Source organism: Neopsephotus bourkii, unplaced genomic scaffold (assembly GCF_033783945.1).
Source record: "Neopsephotus bourkii isolate Nb327-2 ecotype Australia unplaced genomic scaffold, CSIRO-AGI_Nbou_v1 NB_224, whole genome shotgun sequence".
Lineage (NCBI taxonomy): Eukaryota > Metazoa > Chordata > Aves > Psittaciformes > Psittacidae > Neopsephotus > Neopsephotus bourkii.
The window spans coordinates 149139-170947 of record NW_026900735.1 but is presented as its reverse complement, the minus strand read 5'-3'; the positions used below and the strand labels follow the sequence as shown (position 1 = coordinate 170947).

The following is a 21809-nucleotide window of genomic DNA, read 5'->3' as shown; positions in this document are numbered from 1 at the left end:
GATTGCAACTGAAGCAACATTGAATTGATGCCACAGAGCTTCTTCTCCATCTGATCATGATTATCTCCAAAGGAGAGAAAGTTTCTAAACATTGGAATATGTGCTGTGTCAGCCTGGTGCAACTGCACATTGTTTAGTGTTCAGGGACGTGTTCTGCCTTTGTGAAGTCCCATCTATTTCAGATTACTTTGCAGATGGGTTTACAACAGATTAGGCAACTTGTTCAAAAGCCTAGAAACCAGAATTATTCCATCTTCTCCCCCCGCCGGTCTTTCATCACTTGAAAGTTTTCTTTTACTGTTTTCTTTGTAATCTTTTGTTTTAGATGAAGACTTTGAATAACTCTTCCTAAGATGAGGCATGGACATGAGAAGGAACAAAAAGTTTTGCAAACAAACATTTTCTGTGTAACAAAACAGATTTTATTTTGAGTAATTTCCTTGCTATAGATGTGATTCATGATATTTATTGGGAACAAACTGAAAGTCTGGTTGCAGCCTGTGCACTTGCAGAGGTTAGTGGGGGTCAGAGGTCCATCCAAAGCCTGGCCTGCCAAGCATTGACACTGCTCTTTTCTACCTGCTTAGTCTGCTCCTACCAGCAGTTAAAACTACACTAGCTGTTTTCCTACAGTCATACTGTAACATAAGGTTTTGTTGTTGTAGCCATAGATGGAGTCTTCATGCTTTGTTTTGCTCTGGGTTGGTAGCATCACCTGTGGTTAAAGTGGTGGCCTGACAGCCTCTGTTAAAGCAACTAGCCTTAAATTGTTTGTTCTTTTAACTTGCTATCTGCTACCTGCAGGGACTGGAATTTTCTGGGAAGGATGTCTGAACCTAGAGGCAGGCTGATTTCTCAGGGGGGAATTACACTATAGAGGTTCAACCTAATTAGATCAAGAGAAAATTCATTGTTTAGTTTGCACTTGGGGAAAAAAAAACAAAACCAAAAAACAGCCAACAAACTGACACTACGTGAGAAAATTCTTCCTATTGTTTTGGTGAGAGGGTCCCAAACACCAGTGAGAGGATACTCTTGATACTTAGCAGGCTGCAGCACAAACCATATTTTTCAGCGCTCATAGCATCGCCCTCTTCTGATGAGGAAAGCTGGTCTTTGTCCTTACCACCAGCATCCTCCCCTCCTATCTCCTGCCTCTGACTCCCACTCTCTCCCACAGCCCACTGCTTTAGCCTCCCTTCCTGACCTTGCTGCCCTGGTTGTCTCAGTCAGGAAAAAAGTCTCAGCACCATTGTTTTGCACCCTCATTAAATTCTTCCAGTGCCTTTTGGATATAAATAGGGGCTGGTGGTGGAGGAACTTCAAGTTGTATCCTGGGGGAGACGTATTCTCACTTACAGATCTTACTGCTCTTTTAATGGAATCTAACGTTGCAAAGGTACCCAGTTCTGCTACATCCGAGCAACCTCCTGTTGAATAGCCTTGCTAATGTGAACCAGGTATATTTTAGTTTTCTAAGGTGCCTGGCCTGAGAAAAGTCAGTCATCCTCAAAGGGTGCTCTGTGTTGCAAAACCTGCGTTGCAAAAAAGGGAGTCTTCATGCCCTGTAGGAGTCACAAGCCTCTGTATGAAGCTGGGCCTTTGACGACACACTGCACAGTGAAATGAAAACTGGTCTTTTTATTAATTTAATATTTATCTATTACATGTCCTTACATAACTGATCTTTCACCCAGTGGCCATGGACACAAAGCTGTTTGCAAACCAACCATACTGGTGTTGGGATGGCAGAGAGAGTTGGAAAGCTCAAGGACACAACTTTGCATTTCTTCAGAGTACAGATGCAACCTTCAGTGAATTAATTCACACTCCAAACTTGTGTTCCTTTGACTGCAGGCAAAGCAGAGGTTTTGCAAGGGAGCAGCAGAAGGTTCCTTACAGGCAATGAGCTGGAAACGCAGATAGCAGTCGGTTCTTGGTGCAAAAGCATGCATGGTAAGGGGAGACCCAACCCGGGGCACAGTGGAGCCTGGTTGCCACAGGCAGGGAGGACCAAGGGGGTTGCAGCTGCCGGGCCCGGCTGGGTAGGTAGAGCGCGGAGGGAGGGGGCAGCAGTAGCGGGAGGGTAGCTGGCCCGGTGCCGAGGGGTCTCTGCCGGGCCGTGCGGGGCGGAACCGGGGTCCGTGGCGCCCCGAAGGCGCGGCTCAGCCCCCACAGCCCCTCCCGTGCCGGGGAGCGGCGGCCCCGCCCCTCAGCTCGCACCCAATGGATGCAGAGGCTCATTTGCATATTTGCATATTGGCGGGCACTTAAGGGCAGCGGCGGAGGAAGGGGTAGGGTGTGTGGGGTGGTCGTTGTTGGCGTTTTCTGTGTACCGCTGAGGCTGCATCGTCTTTTGGTTGGGGTTTTTTTTTTTGTTGCTTTTTTTTTTTTTTTTTTTTAGGAAAACTTAGGGTTTTTTTTATTATTATTATTTTTCTTTTCTTTCTCAACGAAACTTTTCTGCCCCGGCGGAGTGCGCAGAGAGAGGCGGCGTGATGGGGACGAAAGTGTTCCTGGCCATCGTCTGGTTCTGCCTGCGCTGGGTGCTCGCTGTCGGCTCGGCGGCCGGTGAGTCCCCGGCGCGGGAGGGGTTGGGGTGCCGGGTGAGCCTGTTGCGCTGGGGGGAGGTGTGTGTGTTTAGGGGAAGTGCCACCGGCATGGCGGGAAAGGGGAGTTTGCAGCTTAGATGTGAAGGGCTCTCGCAGCTGCAGGGGATGCTGCGGGACGTAGTGGAGCGGGTTGGCCTCGGGAGATGCTGGAGGGTGATGCTGAGGGGACTTATAACCTGTAGGGGCTGACCCGGAGCCTGTTTCCCTGCCGGGCTGATGCACGGGCGGTGGAGATTTGGGATGTGTTTTTTTCCCTAGGAGCAAGCTGGTTTCCAAGAGTTCCTTGCTGGAGGTGGATTGGCACAGAGGTAGCATCATGGCAGGGTCCCTCGGCTCCCTACAGGGCCAGGGACTTGCCTGTCGCACGGGAGCCCTGCATCCCATCTTCCCACGTTTCTTGGTCTGAATTGTCTAAGGCAAGGCTGAGCTTCATCTGTGTCATGATAGAGTGTTTGGCCTGTAGTTAATGTTTTAATGCAGCAGAATCATTTAGGGAATAAGTGAACAAAGGGAACAAAAAGGAATAAGTGAACAAAACCACTCTTTCAAGTGTCTGTACATACTTACTGCACCTTTTGTACCTGCGTTTGTACATAGGCATCCTCCAGGCTAGAAGAAGTGGGACATGTGAATGTTTTGACTACTGCGCGCTCACTAATGCTCTTTTGGTGAATAACAAATGATTGCAGATTTAATGAGGAAAACCCCTAGTTTCAGGAGCTCCTCAAACTTATGTTAGCAGTGCCTTCTCAGTCTTACTTTCTTACACTAATCTCCCACACATAATGTGTATCTTTAAAAGTCTGCAGTCTTAGAAGAAAGTGTGGCTGTAGCTCTTAAAGGTACCGTGTGGTACTACAATGGAATATGGAACTGCTCCTTTTTTCACTGAGGATGCCTTTGTTATTTTCTTTGTGTACAAGGGCACTGAAGATAAGCATTCAAAAGGAAGATGATGGGATGCTAGGGCACAGCCAAAGGAATGCATTCTTTCTTTGAATCCAATCTTTTGCTGTCAGAGGCAATCAGAGCAGTTTTCATCAATGTATCCAAGTTTTGTGAAGTAAAATAACTTCCCAGAGCAAACTTTAATCGCTGTAGGAATTGATTTGTCACAGGCTTAGTAATGATTACATTGCTTATTAGGAACAGGTTATATGAAAACAGGTTGTGCGATCATCCTGAAGCTAGCCAAGCCTTCAGCCACACACTATTTCCTTCACACCACAGTAAAAGTATACTTTGAAACCACGGAAAACACATGATCCAGGCTTCCAGGAATCCCGAGTATTTGACAAACAACATAGAAAAAGATATTCTAGGTGAAGATAATATTGGTGTTCCAGGAAAAGATAAAAACATTACTAGGAATACATTCTGATCTCTATTTTTAGTGCTGTAAATCCAAAATCAGGAGTTACATCAGATTAACACTGTTGTATGATGTGAGCTGCAGGCTTTTGCCATGGTTGTGTTCAGGACAGACCTAACAGGGCAGCTGTGGCATGGCCTTTCCAGAAACAATGCTCTTCTGAGAAGGTGCAGAGGTGAGGCTGTCAGGCATCAAAAGTGTGATGATGAATAGCATGAACACTAACACTTCTAAAAGTTTGCTGGAGTCTCTCCTGTGCAGGAAGTGCTTACATACTATGGCTTTCTCGTGCGCCCTTTCCTCCATACTACTACAAAGTCTGACAGTGATTGCCTTTTATTGTCGGGCTAATTCCAGATATCCCAGAGGGACTGGTGCGTAGCAAGAGCTCTGCTGGATCGAGTTACAAGCCTCCCAGCTGCAGCAGAGTAAGGACCTATTTGGAGAGGGGTGAGCACCCATGTGTGCAGTGTGAGAGCAGCAGTTTGTCCTTGTTTTGCCAGCTGCAGGACTTGAATCTGAGAGGTCCCTGCTCAGTATCTGAACTTGGAACCAGTTACTTTTCAGAGGTGTTGCTCTTCCCATCAATGCTGCCTAGGAAGCAAAGAAGGTATTCTCAGGGTTCTGCCATTAGGGAATACATAAATACACTTGAAGTTGTAATTCTTTACAGCAAAGTTAAGCAATTATCTTATTTGTGGGGTAGGCTTCATGTAATTGCAGCACACAGTAGTCTGCTTTCAATTTATAAAACAGACCATATTAGATGACAACAGTTTGTTGTTGTTTTTTGATACAGCCCCTTTATTAACAGCTGACCACGAGATTGCTTCAGAACTCATTTAGGAATTCAGTATCTCTAATTGATGGATGATCCCAATGCTGGTTATCAGCTGAGGGAAGAATTATTTCAGTTAACTCCAGCTGGTTATGTAAGTGTTTGATGTCATGTACAGATGATTGCTGCTGTGCTTGTGTGTGTGCATGTCTGTGTAGGATTGAGTTTACAGAGTCTAGCGTATAATTTCTGATTATATCTGCACCTAGCTAATAATATTTCCATTTCTGTGTGCATGACACTAGGAAAACTTTGTTTGTCAAAGATTCCATTTTTAAAACCGTAGCTGAGGTGCACTGATTCTGGCAAGTGTATTGTTATCATATTTGGTATCCTGTGTCTCATCCAGGCAGTTTAACTTCTGATTAATATTCCAGATGTTGTTATTTCCTCAAAGCTCCCATTCTTCACCCAGCTGACCACTGACAAACAGTTTTCTTCATCAAAATCAGCTGCCAGGTCATCTTTTGGGCTTCCTGTAAATGAAACTGAATTCTCTTGATTGTGTATAAACTAGTATTGGTACTGTGTCAGAATGCTTAAAGTTAGTGCAATGCCTTCAGAATTGATAGGAGTCCCTAACTGAATGGAGTTTCACAAATTGCAAGTCCAAAGTGTCACAAAGTTAAAATAGGAAAATAAAGCTACTTTCCCTTCCCAGTTTCTAAGGCTTTTGTACTTTCTTCCAATTCTACAGTATTCTTTATAATTTGATGTACAGGACAACTATTTTAAAGTATTAAAATGGAGATCATGAAAGCGGATGCATAAGAAAAGCATCAGAAAGTCTGCAGAGCATGAAAATATGGAGTTCGGCTATGCAGTCTGTACACTGTTAGAAAAGCCAGCTTGGGTCTGAAATCGGTGGTTTGATTCTTAATTCTGCTTCCTTTTACTGTTCCCTAAATAATACCTTTTGTAGGTCATCTTGTTAATGGTAAGCAGTTAGCAGTGGCTAGAAAACTTTATTTTGTAACAGTGCCTTGTATTTGCACTGTGTGCCTGGATGCTTTTGCAACACAGAACATATGCCTTCATGCCTCTGCTGAACTAAACCTGGGAAAGTGTGGATTTTAGAAAAAGCATGAATTTATTTGTCTATATGTTTTTAGCTCCAGGTCGGCTTCTATTCAAGGCCTTGTTTAGAAGTGGACTTACATTCTTGTCAGCAGAAACTACTTCAGTCTTTTAGTATGGATGCACATAGATTTCTTCTTGTCCAATTTCTATAGCTTCTTTATGTAAAGCCCGATGCCAGTTCAGGTAAATTTCTATCCATCTCTCAGAAACATGCAGAAGACTCCCCATTTCTGGGTTTTCCCTGATTTGTTTGATTTGGTTTAAGGCCAAGTCTAAATCTTAAAGCTGTAACTAACCAGTGGTGAATGTGAATATTGGCTGTCTTTGCATTTCTTTGGCTTTATGTAGCGCTGTAAGAATGAGACCCAACTGTCAGTTAGGACATGATTCAAGGAGACTTCTCACTTTAAATCTATGAGGAAGAGGTTTGTAACAAAAGCAATGTATGAGTTTGGTTCTGAATCACATTTTTTAAATAGACTGAGATACTTGAAGGTACTAAAGTAGAAGCGGGAAATGTTAGGTTTCTGAAGTGATATGCTTTGTGGTTTCTCTGCTGCAATTTTAAAGCATGGTACATACCCATTCTGTGATTCTGTCAGTATGTGTGGTGAGTGTGTACATACTATTTTGTAGCTCTACTTCTAAAACTTAATCTGTAAAAAGTGGGAGGTGAAGTGGTACTTAGGTGTATGTGTGGCACAACATGAGGTATAGACAAGTTATATTATGCTTTGAGCCATATAGAACTTTCAAAGCCAAACTTGGGCAAATTTTGAGGCTAGCATCTTAAAAAGCACGTCATTAAGAAGTCTGTAACAAACTCCACCATACGCATTTCCCTCATCCAGAGTGTATTTTGCTGCTGGGAACTGAGTATATGTGGATACTGGACAGCATGACATGGTTTGTGAGCATAAAAGATGCTAACAATAATGTCTTATGATTCTCTAATTCCTCATATAACATAGCTAAATGAGCAGAGTGGCCTTCTGCTGTTTCCCTAACTTAAGGGCTGCTGCTTCACAATTGCTACTTTCCTGATGGTGACTGCATCTTGGTGCTCTTATGTCCTTAAATTTAATACAAAGACTTTTAGGTGGAAGCATACAAGTATTTGTGAAGCACTCTTCGCATCTTGAGTGATAGGTGCCAGTGTACTGCCATCTCTGTAAGTCTAGTGAACTTGTCTAAGTGCACCCCTAAGTATGATACACTTGGAATTCTAACTTTAGTTTGCTACAAGCTTATTTCCAAAAAAGATGCAGTCTGAACGTCTATGCAAATTCCAGAATGTGTTTATAATTGAAAACACAATATAAGTCAGGGTCTCAATTTAACTTAGACTTTGAATGATTAACAGATAAGCTTAATTCAGAAGGGAAATGATATCTAAGTATGAAAGGAAGCACTATTGACTAGTGAGCAGGTGGACTATTCTTGTTAGCCTTCCTGTGCTAGGCAGGAATATACATAATTGAAAGTCCTTGCACTGAATGCCTTACAGCTGAAAGCTGTTCTTGGACCTTCCAAGGTTTTACTGATTCACTGCCAAGTGAAAAGTTACAGTTGATATTTAACCAATTGGCTTTTGGGACTTTTTTTCTGGCTAAAAAGCACAAGTCTGAAGATTTGCTTCAGAAAAGTGTTTTGTACCCTCTCGTTGAGAAAAATGAAGTTTTGAATGTGCAAAAAGATAAGGAAAGGGCAACTTCTGAGGAAGACAGCATTTGATTAGTTTGGTAGATTTCTGCTTTCAGTTGGTGAAGTGTTACATGCCTCATAATGTGAATGTTTCTGCTGGTTTGGAGAAAAGTGTTTTTCATAAACTTCATCCCTTCCTTAAAAGAAAGGGGGCAGGAGGCAGGAAGGGGCCCCCAGTGTAATTGTCCTGGATTAGCTAGCCATCCTCGCACGGTCAAGGTCAGAACCTAAAGCTGAGCACTGCCTCTGTTCCGTGAACAGTTCTTGTTACTTTCCTGTGTGCTTTGCTTTCAGCAGGTGAGAAGTCCTGATGAACACAGGCAGTGGTAAGCTGTTGATTGTGGATGGTGGCTGTCTCTTCTGAGGCTTGTTGTCAGCCTGTGTGCTGGTTTTACACCTCCTGCCACAGGTTAGATCCTGATTTCTGTGGCACTCCAAGCACAGCAGGAACCTCCCAGAATTTATACAGATACCTGAGGCTTGAGTGAGGCTGGGCTAAGTCAGTGTCCTCATGAATATGGTAGCCTGAATGAGAAGACCAGAAAAACAAAGTTTTAGCTCATTATTTATCACCTCTAAGCGATACAGCACAAATTAATAGAGAAATGCAAATCTACCAGTTATGTTAGACAGCCCCTTCTTCAATGGGGAAAAAAGAGGAATAGAAATCTGGGTTGCTTGCCTGGCATGAGATCCTCACCATGTCCCTTTGCATTTCATATGGTGGCTTGGAGCTATTCATTAATGTGTGTTTAGGAGTCTGTGAAAGCTTGGAGGTCACGATACCAGGAAACACAACACTGAGCAGCACAGAGTTGGCCTGTGTTCAGCTGCAATCGGAAAATAGGCCATTGACATTTGCTAAATACAAGTTGCCAAAGTAGAGCCTGGTTTTCAAAACTCATTGGAGTTTTAAGTCCACAATTAATTACAAAGTGTACTGGATGTAAAGATACTTAAGTGTTAAATGTAAAAAGAGAAGGCATTTTAATTTCTACCCAGACAAAGCAAATAGAGAGCATGAAGCCCAAAGTCACTTCTCTGCCTTGATGGGAATAAAAGGAAAACTTACCTTTAGAAGTTGGAGGGAGTTCTCTAAGAAATGATGCTTTTAAGCCATCTCATGCTTTGTTACCACCAGCCAGCACATGAACTTCACACACATGGCCCCCTCCCCCCCCCCGGATTCAAAATTGAGGCAGAAGAAGACTTTTTTCCTGCAGTGTTGCTTATCACATGAACTGAAAAAAGAAAAGCTGCCTTCAAAATAAAGGCTTTTGTTTTGCTAGTTCAGTTTCCTTAATGGGTGTCTGATCTTCTCACCTGCTGTTTTCCTCTTGGTAAGAAGTTAAAACTAGCATTTTGTAAAACAGTGGTGACTTTGTAGCTTATTTTTAATGCACTGCAGCTATGGGGTGCTATAAAGAGCCAGTGATTATTGATGAAGTGATGTGGAAGATGCACCACAGAAATATGTAATAGTATGGTAGGAACTTGCTGCTTTCCTGCATATAATGTCTATGACTGTCCTGTGCAGTTTTCTGCACCACTGTGGCAATTAATGGATTTCCTGTTAATAATGTAATAAGGGAAGTACTGACTAGTAAAAAGAATTCATACCCCTTTGACAGCTGGCCAGATTTCTGCTGTTTTAGCAGGACCTTGGAGGAGAAGCGATTTCCTCTTTGTTTTTTTTCCCTTTGATTTCCTCTTTATGTGGCTATAGTGGTGTGAAAAGAATGCTGTAGGAAATGAAGAACGTGCGTCCTGTTTCTTGACTGTTTCTGACATCTCCAGCATTGTACCTGTGACTTCTGAACGGTTTGTCCTAATAACTTCTAAAACGCTGCTTTGTTTCCTGTATTCTTGCGTAACAGAAGCTGAAAACAATTTTGTGGGAATCGAGAGCAAGTTTTCCTTACGGACTCCTGCAGAGCCCAATGAGGATGTCTGCTACCTGATTCCTGGGCAAGTGAACAGCCTAGCACAGTGCAACTTCAACCATACCAGTAAAACCTTTGTGGTGATCCATGGGTGGACGGTAAGCAGAAAGGGGAGAACACTGCTGATAAACTGTGCTAGACATGTCAGCTGAGGAGCCTATACATTAAAGATAATGTTGAGATATCTCTTTTTTTTTTTAATTAAAAAAATGCCAACAGGTGACAGGAATGTATGAAAGTTGGGTCCCAAAGCTGGTGGATGCTCTGTACAAGAGAGAACCTGATTCAAATGTCATTGTGGTGGACTGGCTAGTCCGAGCTCAGCAGCACTACCCAGTGTCAGCTGCATACACTAAGCTGGTGGGAAAGGACGTTGCTACGTTTATTGACTGGATGGAGGTAGGACACATAGTGACATATCTTGTATATAATGTCCTAGGAGGCAAAATGCAATGGTGCAGGTGTGTTAGTCGTCTCGTGTTGCGTAGGTAGAGGGAATTAAATTGTGGTAAACAGTTTTTGCTGGAGTGGTAAAATCCCAGCTTGAATGTTTATTTACTACACAAGGCATGCATTCCAGAAATTCGCCTTTTGCTTACCTGGAGCTCTGTGAGTCTACAATATTTCTGAAGTCTCTGTGACAGGTAGCTGTGAAAGACAGGTTCCTGTATATTTTGCAGTAGCTGGCCGTGGGAAACAGCAGTCTGCCCTGCCTTTGGGGGAAATAGGAGATCCAGGAGGGGAAATAGGAGGGGATGGCTGAAAAACTTTAATAAAATACATAGCCCTGTGTTCTGTCCTTCATTCTGCATTCCTCTCTGGTTAGAATTTTGTCTTAATTATTTTTGTGCCATCCTAGGTCACTTAAGCTACCTTAATTGTATTTGATGTTCTCTTATTCATAGTTCAAAGAGAAATCCCAGTGTTTACAAAACTTTTTCCTTTGTGTCTTCTGATGTTTTCCCATTTGACTTCAAACTTTAAACAAATCACTGTCTTCTGCAGGAGCAATTCAATTATCCTCTCAACAATGTCCACTTGCTGGGGTACAGTCTAGGTGCTCATGCTGCTGGGATTGCTGGGAGCCTGACCAAGAAGAAAGTGAACAGAATTACTGGTAAGAAAACCTGTGGTTGTAGAGTCCTGTCTCTTCCATGCTGAAATGTTACGTTCTTCTGGAAAATCACCAGAATAACTGATGCTTGTTGGCAATAGTTAGGTGATGTGTTCCTGATTTATTGAATCGTCAGGGATGATATTTTTGTAGTGGAAATGGAAAAGGTTAAGAAAAGAATAAGAAAGGTAGTGGGCGAGAAGCCTTGATCTGCTTCTGCACAAGAAATGAGTGAGTAGGCAGATATTTATTGGTCATGAAAAGAGTTTAGCTGCAGAGGATGTGATCAAGCCTGGCCAAATCAATAGCATGAAGAAGGTCACAGTATCACAGTATCCCTTGCAGCACAAAAACTTCAGCTGTTTGTCTTCATCTAGGTGGTCATCTCTTGCAACTGGTAGGAGCTGTTCGTAAATAACAGGAGGTAGAGCCTCCTGTAGTGGGTGTAGCACCTGCAGAGCTTTTACCCATGGAATGCTGCAGATGTGCAAAGTTTATACAGGCTCAAAGGGAGATTGGACAGACAATCGGAAGAAATCCATTGTGATTTGCTAAAAAGAAATAAATTAATCCTAGGAGGCTCAAGAAATATTCTAGGCCGAAAGTAATACTGCGAGAGTTTTGGGAAGGAGAAGGAAGTACACAAATGCTTGTCCTATTCTTGTGCATGCTTGGATGTCTGCTTAGGTGATTTTTTGGAGGCTGAGAAGTGTTGCTAGACAACACAGTGTGCATGGCTACTCTGGGCTTGGTTTACGGCTCAGCCCCTAGCAGTGATCCTTGTGACAGAGGAAATGCCAGCATTAGCAAATGAGGCTAAGAAAATGACTCATCTGTGGTGTCTTAGCTGCTGAGAGAGCTTGGGAGCAGTGTTCAGATGGGAGCCTAGCTGCCTTCCTCGTGGCAGCCTTTGTCCTTTCACATGAGCCTGGCTGTGATCCCAGATCCACAGGAATACATGGGGTGGGCTAGGCAGCAGTTGCATCAAGAAAGGCTGACTCCTGAGAAGTGGCAGATTAAAATCAGAAGGCCAAAGCATGAGTCCCTTTACCTTTCTTTCTCTTGGCTGCATCTTTGTTGCTTTTGCTGAGGCTGCCAAAACACTCAAATACCAATAGTCATGCATTATGCCCCCACAGCTGCCCTTAGTGCCAAGGATGAACCTTTCCTAGGAAAGCAGCATCGCCTTTGAGCACAGGGAGCAATGAGATGCAATCCCTAATGTCCTCACAGGAGAGGGGGAAGCAGCTCAAAATGAGAAAAGCTAACCAGGAATGGGCAGCCCAGCTGCCCATCCCCAGCTGAAGGCTGCAGGAAAGACATGTGCTTTCAGCCATTTCCCAGTAGTTGTCTGGTTTGGAGAGATAGTACTTGTTCACTGGCAGAATAGTTCTGGGTATTTTTGATGTCAGTGTTGCTGCAGCTTGACAGTTTACCATAATAATCTTCCTCCCCTTAGGCATGTAGGCAGGGAAGCTCTTGTTTATGTTTCCCACTTGTTCCCCTACCAGGAGGTTAGCAGCAAGACATTTTCCACACTTCAGATAGAAATTTTACAATTCTTGACAATAGGAAGACATCGAGACAGTAGTTACTAGCTTGTTACTTACGTCCATTGGAAATGCTACAGCTGTGAGGAAGTTACCTGGGCTTCTTTACATATTTTGCTTACACCTTATTTTTTTTTAAAACAGTGACAGCATTTCAAGGTATTTTAGTTGATTCTGCTATATAAATGAATGGTACTAAGACAATCCAACTGTAATGTCTAGAGTTGGCACCAACACCATATGCAATAATCCAGCCCCATGTGGTAGTTTAGCATTTGCTATCACTGTCAGTGTCTTTGGCAGACAATCTCAGTTTTTCTTTGTGGTTTGCCTCAAAGGGCTGGATCCAGCGGGTCCTACCTTTGAGTATGCTGATGCTGTCACCCGCCTCTCCCCGGATGATGCTGACTTTGTGGATGTCCTGCACACCTACACTCGAGGTTCTCCAGACCGCAGCATTGGAATACAGAAGCCTGTTGGGCACATTGATATTTATCCTAATGGTGGAGGTTTCCAGCCAGGTTGCAACTTCGGAGAAGCGCTCCGTCTGATTGCTGAAAAAGGCTTGGCAGGTGAGGCTGCTCTGAAACAAACAGCACGACATCCAAAAGGAGATCTTATATAGCCTGTAGTTTTCTGGCAAGCAAAGATCTTCAAAAGGCGCAGAAACTTGTTCTTTTAAGTGGTTTTAAAAGTCACCTTATAAAGCCCACCTTTGGCATAGTGTATTGCACCTGCCTACAGTGTTACTAAAGGGTCTATATTGTTATATGCATGTGTGCATGCATATTACACATTTTTGTTCTTTCAAGATATGGATCAGCTGGTGAAATGCTCCCATGAACGATCCATCCACCTCTTCATTGACTCCCTCCTCTATGAAGAAAAGCCCAGCATGGCCTATCGCTGCAACACAAAGGAGGCCTTTGAGAAGGGTCTGTGCCTGAGCTGCCGGAAGAACCGCTGCAACAATTTGGGTTACAAGGTCAACAGAGTGAGAACAAAGAGAAATACTAAAATGTACTTGAAGACCCGTGCTCAGATGCCCTATAAAGGTAGGTTCTACTTGCTTATTATTGAGCAAGATCGATACCTTTGCTCTGCTGTGTGTCTGGGTGAATGTGTGCTGTGGGTGACTATTGCTGCTTTGGTGCCTGTGGTGAGCAGGGGTGAAATTTACCTGCAGTTTGGCATTAAGTACAAGCTAAAGTGCAATCTCAGGAGAACAGTGCCATCTTACCTAAAGTATGGAGGTGGGGGGTGGAATGCAATAAGGAAGGTATTTTTGTAACAAGTAGCAAAATTTAAATTCTCTGTGGCCAGATCACTTGGAACAACTGAGTAGTTGTCCAGGGGTTTTTTTTCAGTATTTTTTCATCTAAATGACTTTTTTCCTACTGCTGGGAAATTAATCAGCAGAGCTCAGCATGATGAGCAACTTCTTTAAAGATGTGTAACTATCAGGCTTTCATGGTGCCTTTGCTAGAGGACCGGCAACAAGTCCTTGTTAAAATACTACCGCGTTTCTTGATTCCTGTTGTCACAGCAGTCTGAGGAGGACACTGCAAGAAAAGCTGGAAGGCTTTCTGCTAGGAAAATAGCTTCTGAGTTGGGTTTTGGTACTTCCCATTTTTTTGTTTCCCCTCCCTAACTTTGTGCCACATGGTATGTTCACTATGTGCATTCCGTGATGGACCAGCAACCAGAGGGCACATTCCTACAGTGTTAGAACAGCTGCAAGACTAGTGTTTTGTTGGCATTTGGTGCTTAATCTGCAGCATCGGTGGGCTGATTTTTATTTTTTCTCCACTGAGGCTCCTGTACGAGGAAATCCCAGCTCTGTTGTTTTCAAGTTGGAGATGGCAAGTCTTACACATTCATTAGAGCGTTGAAGGAGGTATTGCAGACTCTGGGTTACTATAGTGGCAGAAAACTTAAATGCAGAATTTAGTTGCAAGAACTGAAAAGGTTCTTTACCTTCTCACAGAAATAGTTCCCAGGATGCCTGCAGGGAACTAAACTCCTCAGTTTAGTGATGTTGGCATATTCCAGCCTAGGATTTGCGTGGGGGTTTTGGGTAGTTATGTCACCAGCAACCTCTTTGGAGGTTGCATTCTTTCTTAATGGCCTCTTGTGTTCTTCCAGTCTTTCATTACCAGGTCAAGATCCATTTCTTTGGAAAGACTAACATGACCAAGACAAACCAGCCGTTCCTGATCTCTCTCTATGGCACTCTAGATGAGAGTGAGAACATTGCTTTCACACTGTGAGTAACTATAGAAACAACTGCAATGTACTATTGAGTCTACCTATATCTGTTAAAGCCTCAGCTGAAAAATTCATTCTAGCTCCAGCTACAGAAATCATTCAGGGTCCCAGAAAATGCCCTTGTCCTTGATCAAGGGAATACATTCACTGCTGAAGATAATGTGCTCTGTAGGAGCTGTTCTTGATAAGAGATCTGAAATAAGGAAATGTAAAGTCTGGCCTGTGGCTAAGCCTAATAAGAATTTTTCTGATGTGGTAGTTTCTTGTTGTCTTTGTTTTTTGGTATCTTCATGCCATGTTGCAGCTGTGTTAAAGCTCATTAAAAGCAAACTGCAACCTGGAGTTAATTTTCTGATGGGCCTGAACGCCTCAGTGTAGAAGCTAAGAAACACATTGGATTTGCTTACATAACTGCAAATAAGCAGAATTCTGTGCTTATAACCCTGCACCATGGGCTGACAGTGAATGGGGCTGGAAGGCACTGAAGTCTTGTTCTTTAATCTGTGGAACCTAAACTGTTCCTGGTTGGTGCTTCTCTGGCTTCTCTGAGAGCCACCAGCACTGGAAAAGACACCCCTTCCCTGGCAGTCTGTCCCAGGACTTTACCAGCCTTGCTGCAGAATGCTTTTCCTACAAAGCTACAAAATCTTAGTGTTTTTTTTCCTTATTCAATCCATCAGAACTATGGAGAAGGTTGTTCTCTTCCCTGAAATGAAGTCGCGGTTCTGTTTTTCCTCAATTTTCTTTATCTAACACTTCCTTTTTTTGTGGGTTTGGTTAATTTTTTTTTGTGTGTGTGTGTTTCTTTTTGTTTTGTTTTGTTTTTCCTCATTCCTCTCCCTACAGGCCTGAAGTCTCCTCAAACAAGACATCCTCCTTCCTGATTTACACGGAAGTGGACATTGGTGACCTGCTTATGCTGAAGCTGCAGTGGGAGAAAGATACCTTCTTCAGCTGGTCAAACTGGTGGTCCTCTTTTACATTTGACATCCAAAGAGTCAGAGTGAAGTCAGGAGAAACTCAGAAAAAGTAACTTATTTTGATTGTTATAAGCTATATTGGTTTTAATTGACAGTTTCCAGATTCCTTGTGTTTCACAGGAAACACTGTCAATTAGTTAATTACTTATAATATGCAGGAGGGATCTCAGTGAACCATCATCTCTGATTGTATTTGCAGTTCTCCTTTCTCTTGATGGATGTTTACGTAGGTTTTCTTGTGAGGAGTGTGGTTAGGAGATTTCTAGAAACCCTTCAGAAAGTGCATTTGCACAACAAACCATTGCTTTAAGCTGGATTTTCTTAAAAGTAGCATATCTAAATAGTGGGTGAGAACATGAAAGTCATGACTGTTGCAGGACACCACTGATTTGTGAACGCTAAAATGGAAAAGTCTGAACCAATTACTTTGACTTGAATTTTTTAAATACTCTTATTCAGTAGACATGAGATCTGTTAGAAAAAAATGGACAGAGAACAGAGTATGCATGCCTTGTGTACAGTACTGTGAATAATGTGTTCCTCCTTTGAATAAACAAGGCAGTCACTTGATCAAAGAACAGTTATCAGAGCTGAACAAATATAGGGGTGGGGAAAGTACTGATAAATAGGAAAGCAGCTGCTCAGGTTTGCTGGAATTGGCAACCTACTTAGTTTGCAAACATTTGAGGGAGTAAGGCCTTCTTCCAAGATAATTCACCTGACGAAAAGTCACACAAGGACTGGTGTAAATAAAGATCCAAGAGACCTTGAGATATAGAGCTTGTGGGTTTTGAACTATACGAAGATTTTATACAGAGGACAATGAAAGTTACAGGTACAGGTTGAGGCCCATGCGTAATGCATTTGCTAGTTTTTTCTTGCACAATGTTTCTTTTGTCACAGGATTCTCTTTTAAAAGGAATTTTCTCACAGGCTTGTAAAATATAAATATAAGAATGTCCCACATAAAGACAGTTTCCAAGTACCAATCTTGTTCCTATGGTTAAAAAGAGGTACCTGGCTCAGCCATGTGATTGTCCCATATTTATTCCACAGGGTGGTGTTTTGTTCTCGAGATGGCACCTCACAACTCGGTATGGGAGGACAGGCAGCAATATTTGTGAAATGCTTGGAGCAGCCCGTCAAACGAAAGAGAGGAGGGTATGTGTGATCTGTACTGGCTTTGGGCTGCGGGAAGCTTGAGTGGATAGCTTGAGTGGAGGATCTAATGACTTCCTCATTTAGTTGACTTGTGCACTAGTCTTCTGAACGTTTCAGAAGCATCACAACTTGGACTAATCTGAGGTTTGCTTATGGTAGCTTTAGCACTTTAGAATCCTCTAATTTGGCTTGCTGCTAACCCTCTCCTGATGTGGCTTTTACCATGCCTGAAAACCAAGTACAAGTCACTACCTCTCACATTCACATGGTGTCCAAGTATAAAATGTTAGAGAGGGTGTAGAGGCAAGGCAAAAATACAGAGAGGAAAGCATGCCTCTATCTAAAGATGCCACACACTTAACCTTGATTTGAAGAATGCCCAAATGTCCATACTGAGTTAGTCCGGAACCCTCCCTCCTCACTGGCCAGCAGCAGATGTGGAGGCTGGCACAGAAACTGAGCAGCCATGCACAGGTTCTCTCTTGGCGCACTGCTTTCTGCTGGTAACTATCAGATCAGTGACTTCCGGAGATTTGCATCTGTGATTTGGATCAGAGATTGAGCCTGCATTTAACAGACCTTGGTGCACTTAAATTTTTTTTGATCAATAATTTTTCTGACCCAGAGTAAACTTTGAAGTGTGCGGCCAACTTTTTTTGGACTTTATCCACTGAAGTTTAAGCTGGAGAATTGGTTATATTTATTTTAGTGCAACTGCTGTGTGTGAAAGGTCTCATGGGGGCACTTCTACACTATGATGTTTCTGCATAAAAAGGCACTGACCTTCACTTCAGGGCAATGACTTCGAAGGCCTTGAGAGCTCTGTATCTGATGTGTAGAATCAAGCAGTAGCCAGGAAAAGCTCAAGCGTGTAATTTATTATCCTGTTAAGTAGGCTTTTCTTTTTAATGTAAAGTCTCAAAACTAAGACAAAAAGGAACAAGTATTTTACATGTTCCTCTTCACCTTCTTTCCCCCCCTCCCCCCTACAGTGCAAAGCAGGCATCTAAAGAAAATTCTGCTCACGAATCTGCTTAAGTGACAAGAATGAAGATTTTCCACACTGGTGAGGAGGAGAGTCTGTTCATCCTTGTGGACTGGATGTTCAGAACCAAATATATAGAAATATTTATCCGCTGCTGGCTTTTTGCCTGCTATTCTTAGCTATCTTAGGAGACTTCTTGTAAGGAAGTCTCAGCATACAAAGTTACTAACCATAAAGATACATTATCCAAATAGTTAAAATGAAATCTGCAAAGCAACTTGCCAAAGGCTTTAGTTTGGGGAAGGAATAATTTTGCTTAATCATGGTGCCTTGTGACAAGGTTTCTTGACATCAGATCCTCTATAGCAATTTTCTAGTATTTATTGGAAAGAAGCAAAGCCCTGTATCTGGCTTTTCTTTCTTTTCAGGAGTCTTCTGAAACTGGACTTTTTTTTTTTCTTTCTAGTTTGGCCAACTGAATTTTCAGACAGTTCAGTGGCTACAGTTCATTGTCTTCAAGTGCGTGTTCAGCAAGTGAGTAGGTTTTTCATGTGAAAAAACACCTTTTTGTGTGTTACTAAAAGGAGTCAGGACCTGACTTAATATGGGGATGAATTTTCTAGTCTGTAGTTATGAATGTGTTTTACTGGGGGTAGATGCCAGTGCTGCTTAGCAATAGGTATGTTTTGTTAAGCAACATACTTCTGTGCGGCTTACCCTGAAATAAATAGCAGTTGTAGAAGACAGCAATACCAGTGTCCTATGCAGATATTCAACTTCTCATCTGTTCTTTCATTCCTTAATAAAAGAAACCATCTAGCCTCCAATACTGTACGAATACAGAACTGCAAAGGAATTGAGCTACCAGAAACTGCAGGAAACATTTCACCACCACCACCACTTGCTTGCATCTTGTATGCCTAAACTGTCAGTTTGTCTGCTCTTTGACTGCAAATGTCAGTCATGCAGCTGAGTGGCTGCTGTATGCAGGTCAAGTGAATCCAGTTGACAGGTGACAAGCATGCTCATGCTTCCCTGTACTGGAGTCGTGACTGCCATTGACCCACCTTGCTTTGTTGCTTGGCTGTGACAGAGCACTAAATCCTAGGAGCTATTTGGTTTTCTGACGTGAAGTGAAATTCATCAAGGAGCAGGAGCTGTGACAGTTGAAAGGAGCCTGATGGTGTGATGCACAAGAATGAACGCTCTGAAAAACACTTGAATTAGACATGCTGCAAGTTGCCAAAAATAGATATATTGAAGGCATTCTGCTTTCCCTTTTTAAGTAAGACATAACTTTTCTAGTACTCTGAGAGGTTCAGTAACCCTCTTTTAGCTTTCTGGACGATAAACAAAATACTGGGGAGGCAGAAGGGTTTGAAGGTAGACACCTGTAGAAGATTAATGTGAGCTATTGGTGCTGGTTTTTGTAGTCTGTTCCTGCACATGCAAGACACTGTGAAGGTGACAATTTCTCCAATATCATCCCATCTTGAAATCAAAACAAACATGTATGCACTTATGTGCAGGTGTTTTTTTTTCCTCCAGCTATGGCTGCTAATACATTTGGGGATAAAAGTCTTAAGCAGTGCAATATGTTGGAATATTAATAACTTTGAAATTGCTCACATTGGATTTTCTAACCCTTAAACTACAGCAGGGATGTGATGAGTCAATAAGAGTGGGGTTGAGTATTAATCACTGCATTTGAGACCTCCAAAAATAAATATAATGTTTTATTCCCTATAGACTTCACATTTTGTTGCAATTTTCTCTTAAGGGTTAAGTTTTATGGAAATAGAGTGTCTGAACTGGTGTGCTCTTAAACAAAAGCCAACAAAAACACATATAGAACTTAGATACAAAACAGTGAAGGTTCTTGTACATGAGGACACATGATTTAGCTTTAGATGTTATTTATTAGCTGTAAATAAGATATTTATGTGTGTAAAAGTAGTTTGTATATATTGCTAAAGTTGCTGAGAAGTCTCTACGTTATTACAGTTGTGTGGTATTAATTGTGTATATAGCTTTCAGAGATTTTTATCAACAAGCCACTTACGCTGCACGGTTTCCTATGTGGTTGATGTACTTTAGAAAAAAAAACAAAAAGAAAAAAGAAAGCTCCTCAGTTTTGTATGGAATGGAAACCTATGGATTTAATAAAATTCTGAAACTGATGCCAAAGTCAAATCTGCTCTGTATCTTTCCTGTGAATGAAGGCTGCAGCCTTTTATTTGGATTCTGGGGTGAAAATATGAGGAAAAGCTTCTTTTTTTTTTTTTTTTAAGAAAAGAGGGCATTTTTTTACATTTATGTTTGGGAAGCGTGAAAGTTCTGTATCAAGAAATCACTGTCTGCCAGCAAGTATCACTGTCACGGGAGAAGTAGCTGGTCAGCTGCAGTTGGTGGTTTTCATGTTTTGTGCCCTTTTTAGAACAGCCTGTACTTGAAAAGGCTTATTTCCTCCTTTTTTGGCAAATGTCAGAACTAAGCTTCTGCTCCTTGCTGTAGCAAAACAGCGGTGGTCTGACCCTGTGGGTACAGGAGGCAAGCGCTGATCCCCTGCTCACACTTAAGGGAGTAATAATGGCAAAAACCACTTTGACCCACAAATGGACACAGGAGTGGCTGTCACAACAGTTTGCTCTGTGTGATACACAGCAAGACTCTACAAAGGCTCTTGGAAAAGGAATGTTAAAATCAAGGAGAGTTGTAGTGACATGCATGTGGGGGACAGTATTAGGAGACTCTACTTCCAACGCTTGGTCAAAAGGGCTGATCTTTGTCAGGAGCAAAGCTTCACTCCTTGTGAAAGCATAAGGAAAACAGATGGGCACAAAGACAGGATAGAGGAAAGGAGAGGAATGAGGGAATAAAAAGGGTAAGGAGTACCCTGGGCCAATAAATGGGAAGGGGGAATCCAGGGGAGGACCCCAATCTCCAGAATGGGAATGCATGGAAATGCTGGCAGCAGGTGTTCTAAGGATGCTGCTGCCTTCCCTGTGTCAGTGGCAGGGTTGAGAGACTGGAAGGACTCCTACAGCTGTACAAGACAAGGCCTGTGACCACATGTCCTAAAAGCATCACGATATTACTAGTCTTTGAAAGCCATAGCATCTTCACTACATCAAACACATTATTAGATAAAACAGACAAATAGTTTTCGGAGCAGGGACAAGAACCCGGGTTTCCCATGGGAGCCTGCAGAGCCACCCCTGGCTCCATCACTCTTCCATCTTGCCCTGCAATGCCCAGTCACATCAGGAAATGTGTCCCTGCTTGACCTGGCAGCTGTCTCTGAGAGGGCTATAGGGGAGATAGATTGTCCTATGGCCAACTAATGTCTTGAACAAGCAGGAAGACCCATGCTTGGATGAAAAGAAAGGGTGAAAAAGAGGACCTCAGCCAATGTACCTGAAAGGCAAGGTAGTACTGACTTGAGTACCTAGATTTTATTCCTACATATTTCATTCTGAGAAGTTTTTGGAACTAGCAGTGAATGTGCTTGGCTGTAGATGTCTTCATACTCAATTAGTAGTTCGGTAGTTAGATGACTTCGTTCCCCTGTTGAGGCATCATATTTTTCATAGGTGCCTGAAATGTGCCCACCTGGTTTCACATCAGGGGACAAATGCTTTAAATATTACCTTATCATCTGAAGTCCAAGATAAGTTCCCATGCAAAAGCTGGGAAAACTTAGTTGATGCAGCAGTGAAAACTACTTTTGCCACATCTGTGGTGTGGGTGGTTGATTTCTATGAGCCTTGAAATCATGAAGGCCTGTATAAATACCACATCTGTGTATCAATCATTTTTTTGCTTCACAAACTGTGATGACTAGCTATAGAAAATGCTTTTCTCCTTTCAGATACAGTTGTGTGATTGCTTTTTTTCGTGTGTTGTGAGAAAATGTCAGAAGCTTGCTGCTTTGGATGAGCAAGACATTGCAAATGTTTCTAAAGCTGGTCAAAAGCAGCTATTACAAACAAATTTTCAGTAAAAGGGGATTTTTAAAATACCTGTAGTATTTTCCTTTTTGTTTACAGCTGTCAGTGCAGGGCTGTCCATATTCTGACCCTATCAATCCAAACACAGCAATATTAGGATTCTCAGGTGCAAGGGGAGCAATCTAACTGCCACTAAGTCATCATTCAGGAAAGAAACTTTCGGCTGCTCTTGCTGCCTCTTTCCAGAAAAAT

General features: G+C 42.4%; 1 protein-coding gene across 1 annotated transcript; it reads left to right on the top strand.

Moving 5' to 3' along the window:
• The first annotated feature begins 2421 nt into the window (after window positions 1-2421).
• Window positions 2422-19787, top strand: LPL (lipoprotein lipase). The gene is made up of 10 exons (XM_061344481.1): window positions 2422-2571; window positions 9484-9647; window positions 9769-9948; window positions 10555-10666; window positions 12552-12785; window positions 13026-13268; window positions 14359-14479; window positions 15328-15510; window positions 16518-16622; window positions 17615-19787. Exons 1-10 carry the CDS (start codon window positions 2499-2501, stop codon window positions 17658-17660), a joined length of 1461 nt encoding a protein of 486 aa, XP_061200465.1. The 5' UTR covers window positions 2422-2498; the 3' UTR covers window positions 17661-19787.
• The last annotated feature ends 2022 nt before the right edge of the window (window positions 19788-21809 follow it).

Excerpts from the sequence above, each read along its gene's own strand:
- LPL (XM_061344481.1), top strand. The coding sequence starts at position 2,499 with ATGGGGACGAAAGTGTTCCTGGCCATCGTCTGGTTCTGCCTGCGCTGG. Across the intron at positions 2,572-9,483 it reads CGCTGTCGGCTCGGCGGCCG|AAGCTGAAAACAATTTTGTG; the intron begins GTGAGTCCCCGG and ends CTTGCGTAACAG. Across the intron at positions 16,623-17,614 it reads GTCAAACGAAAGAGAGGAGG|TGCAAAGCAGGCATCTAAAG; the intron begins GTATGTGTGATC and ends TCCCCCCTACAG.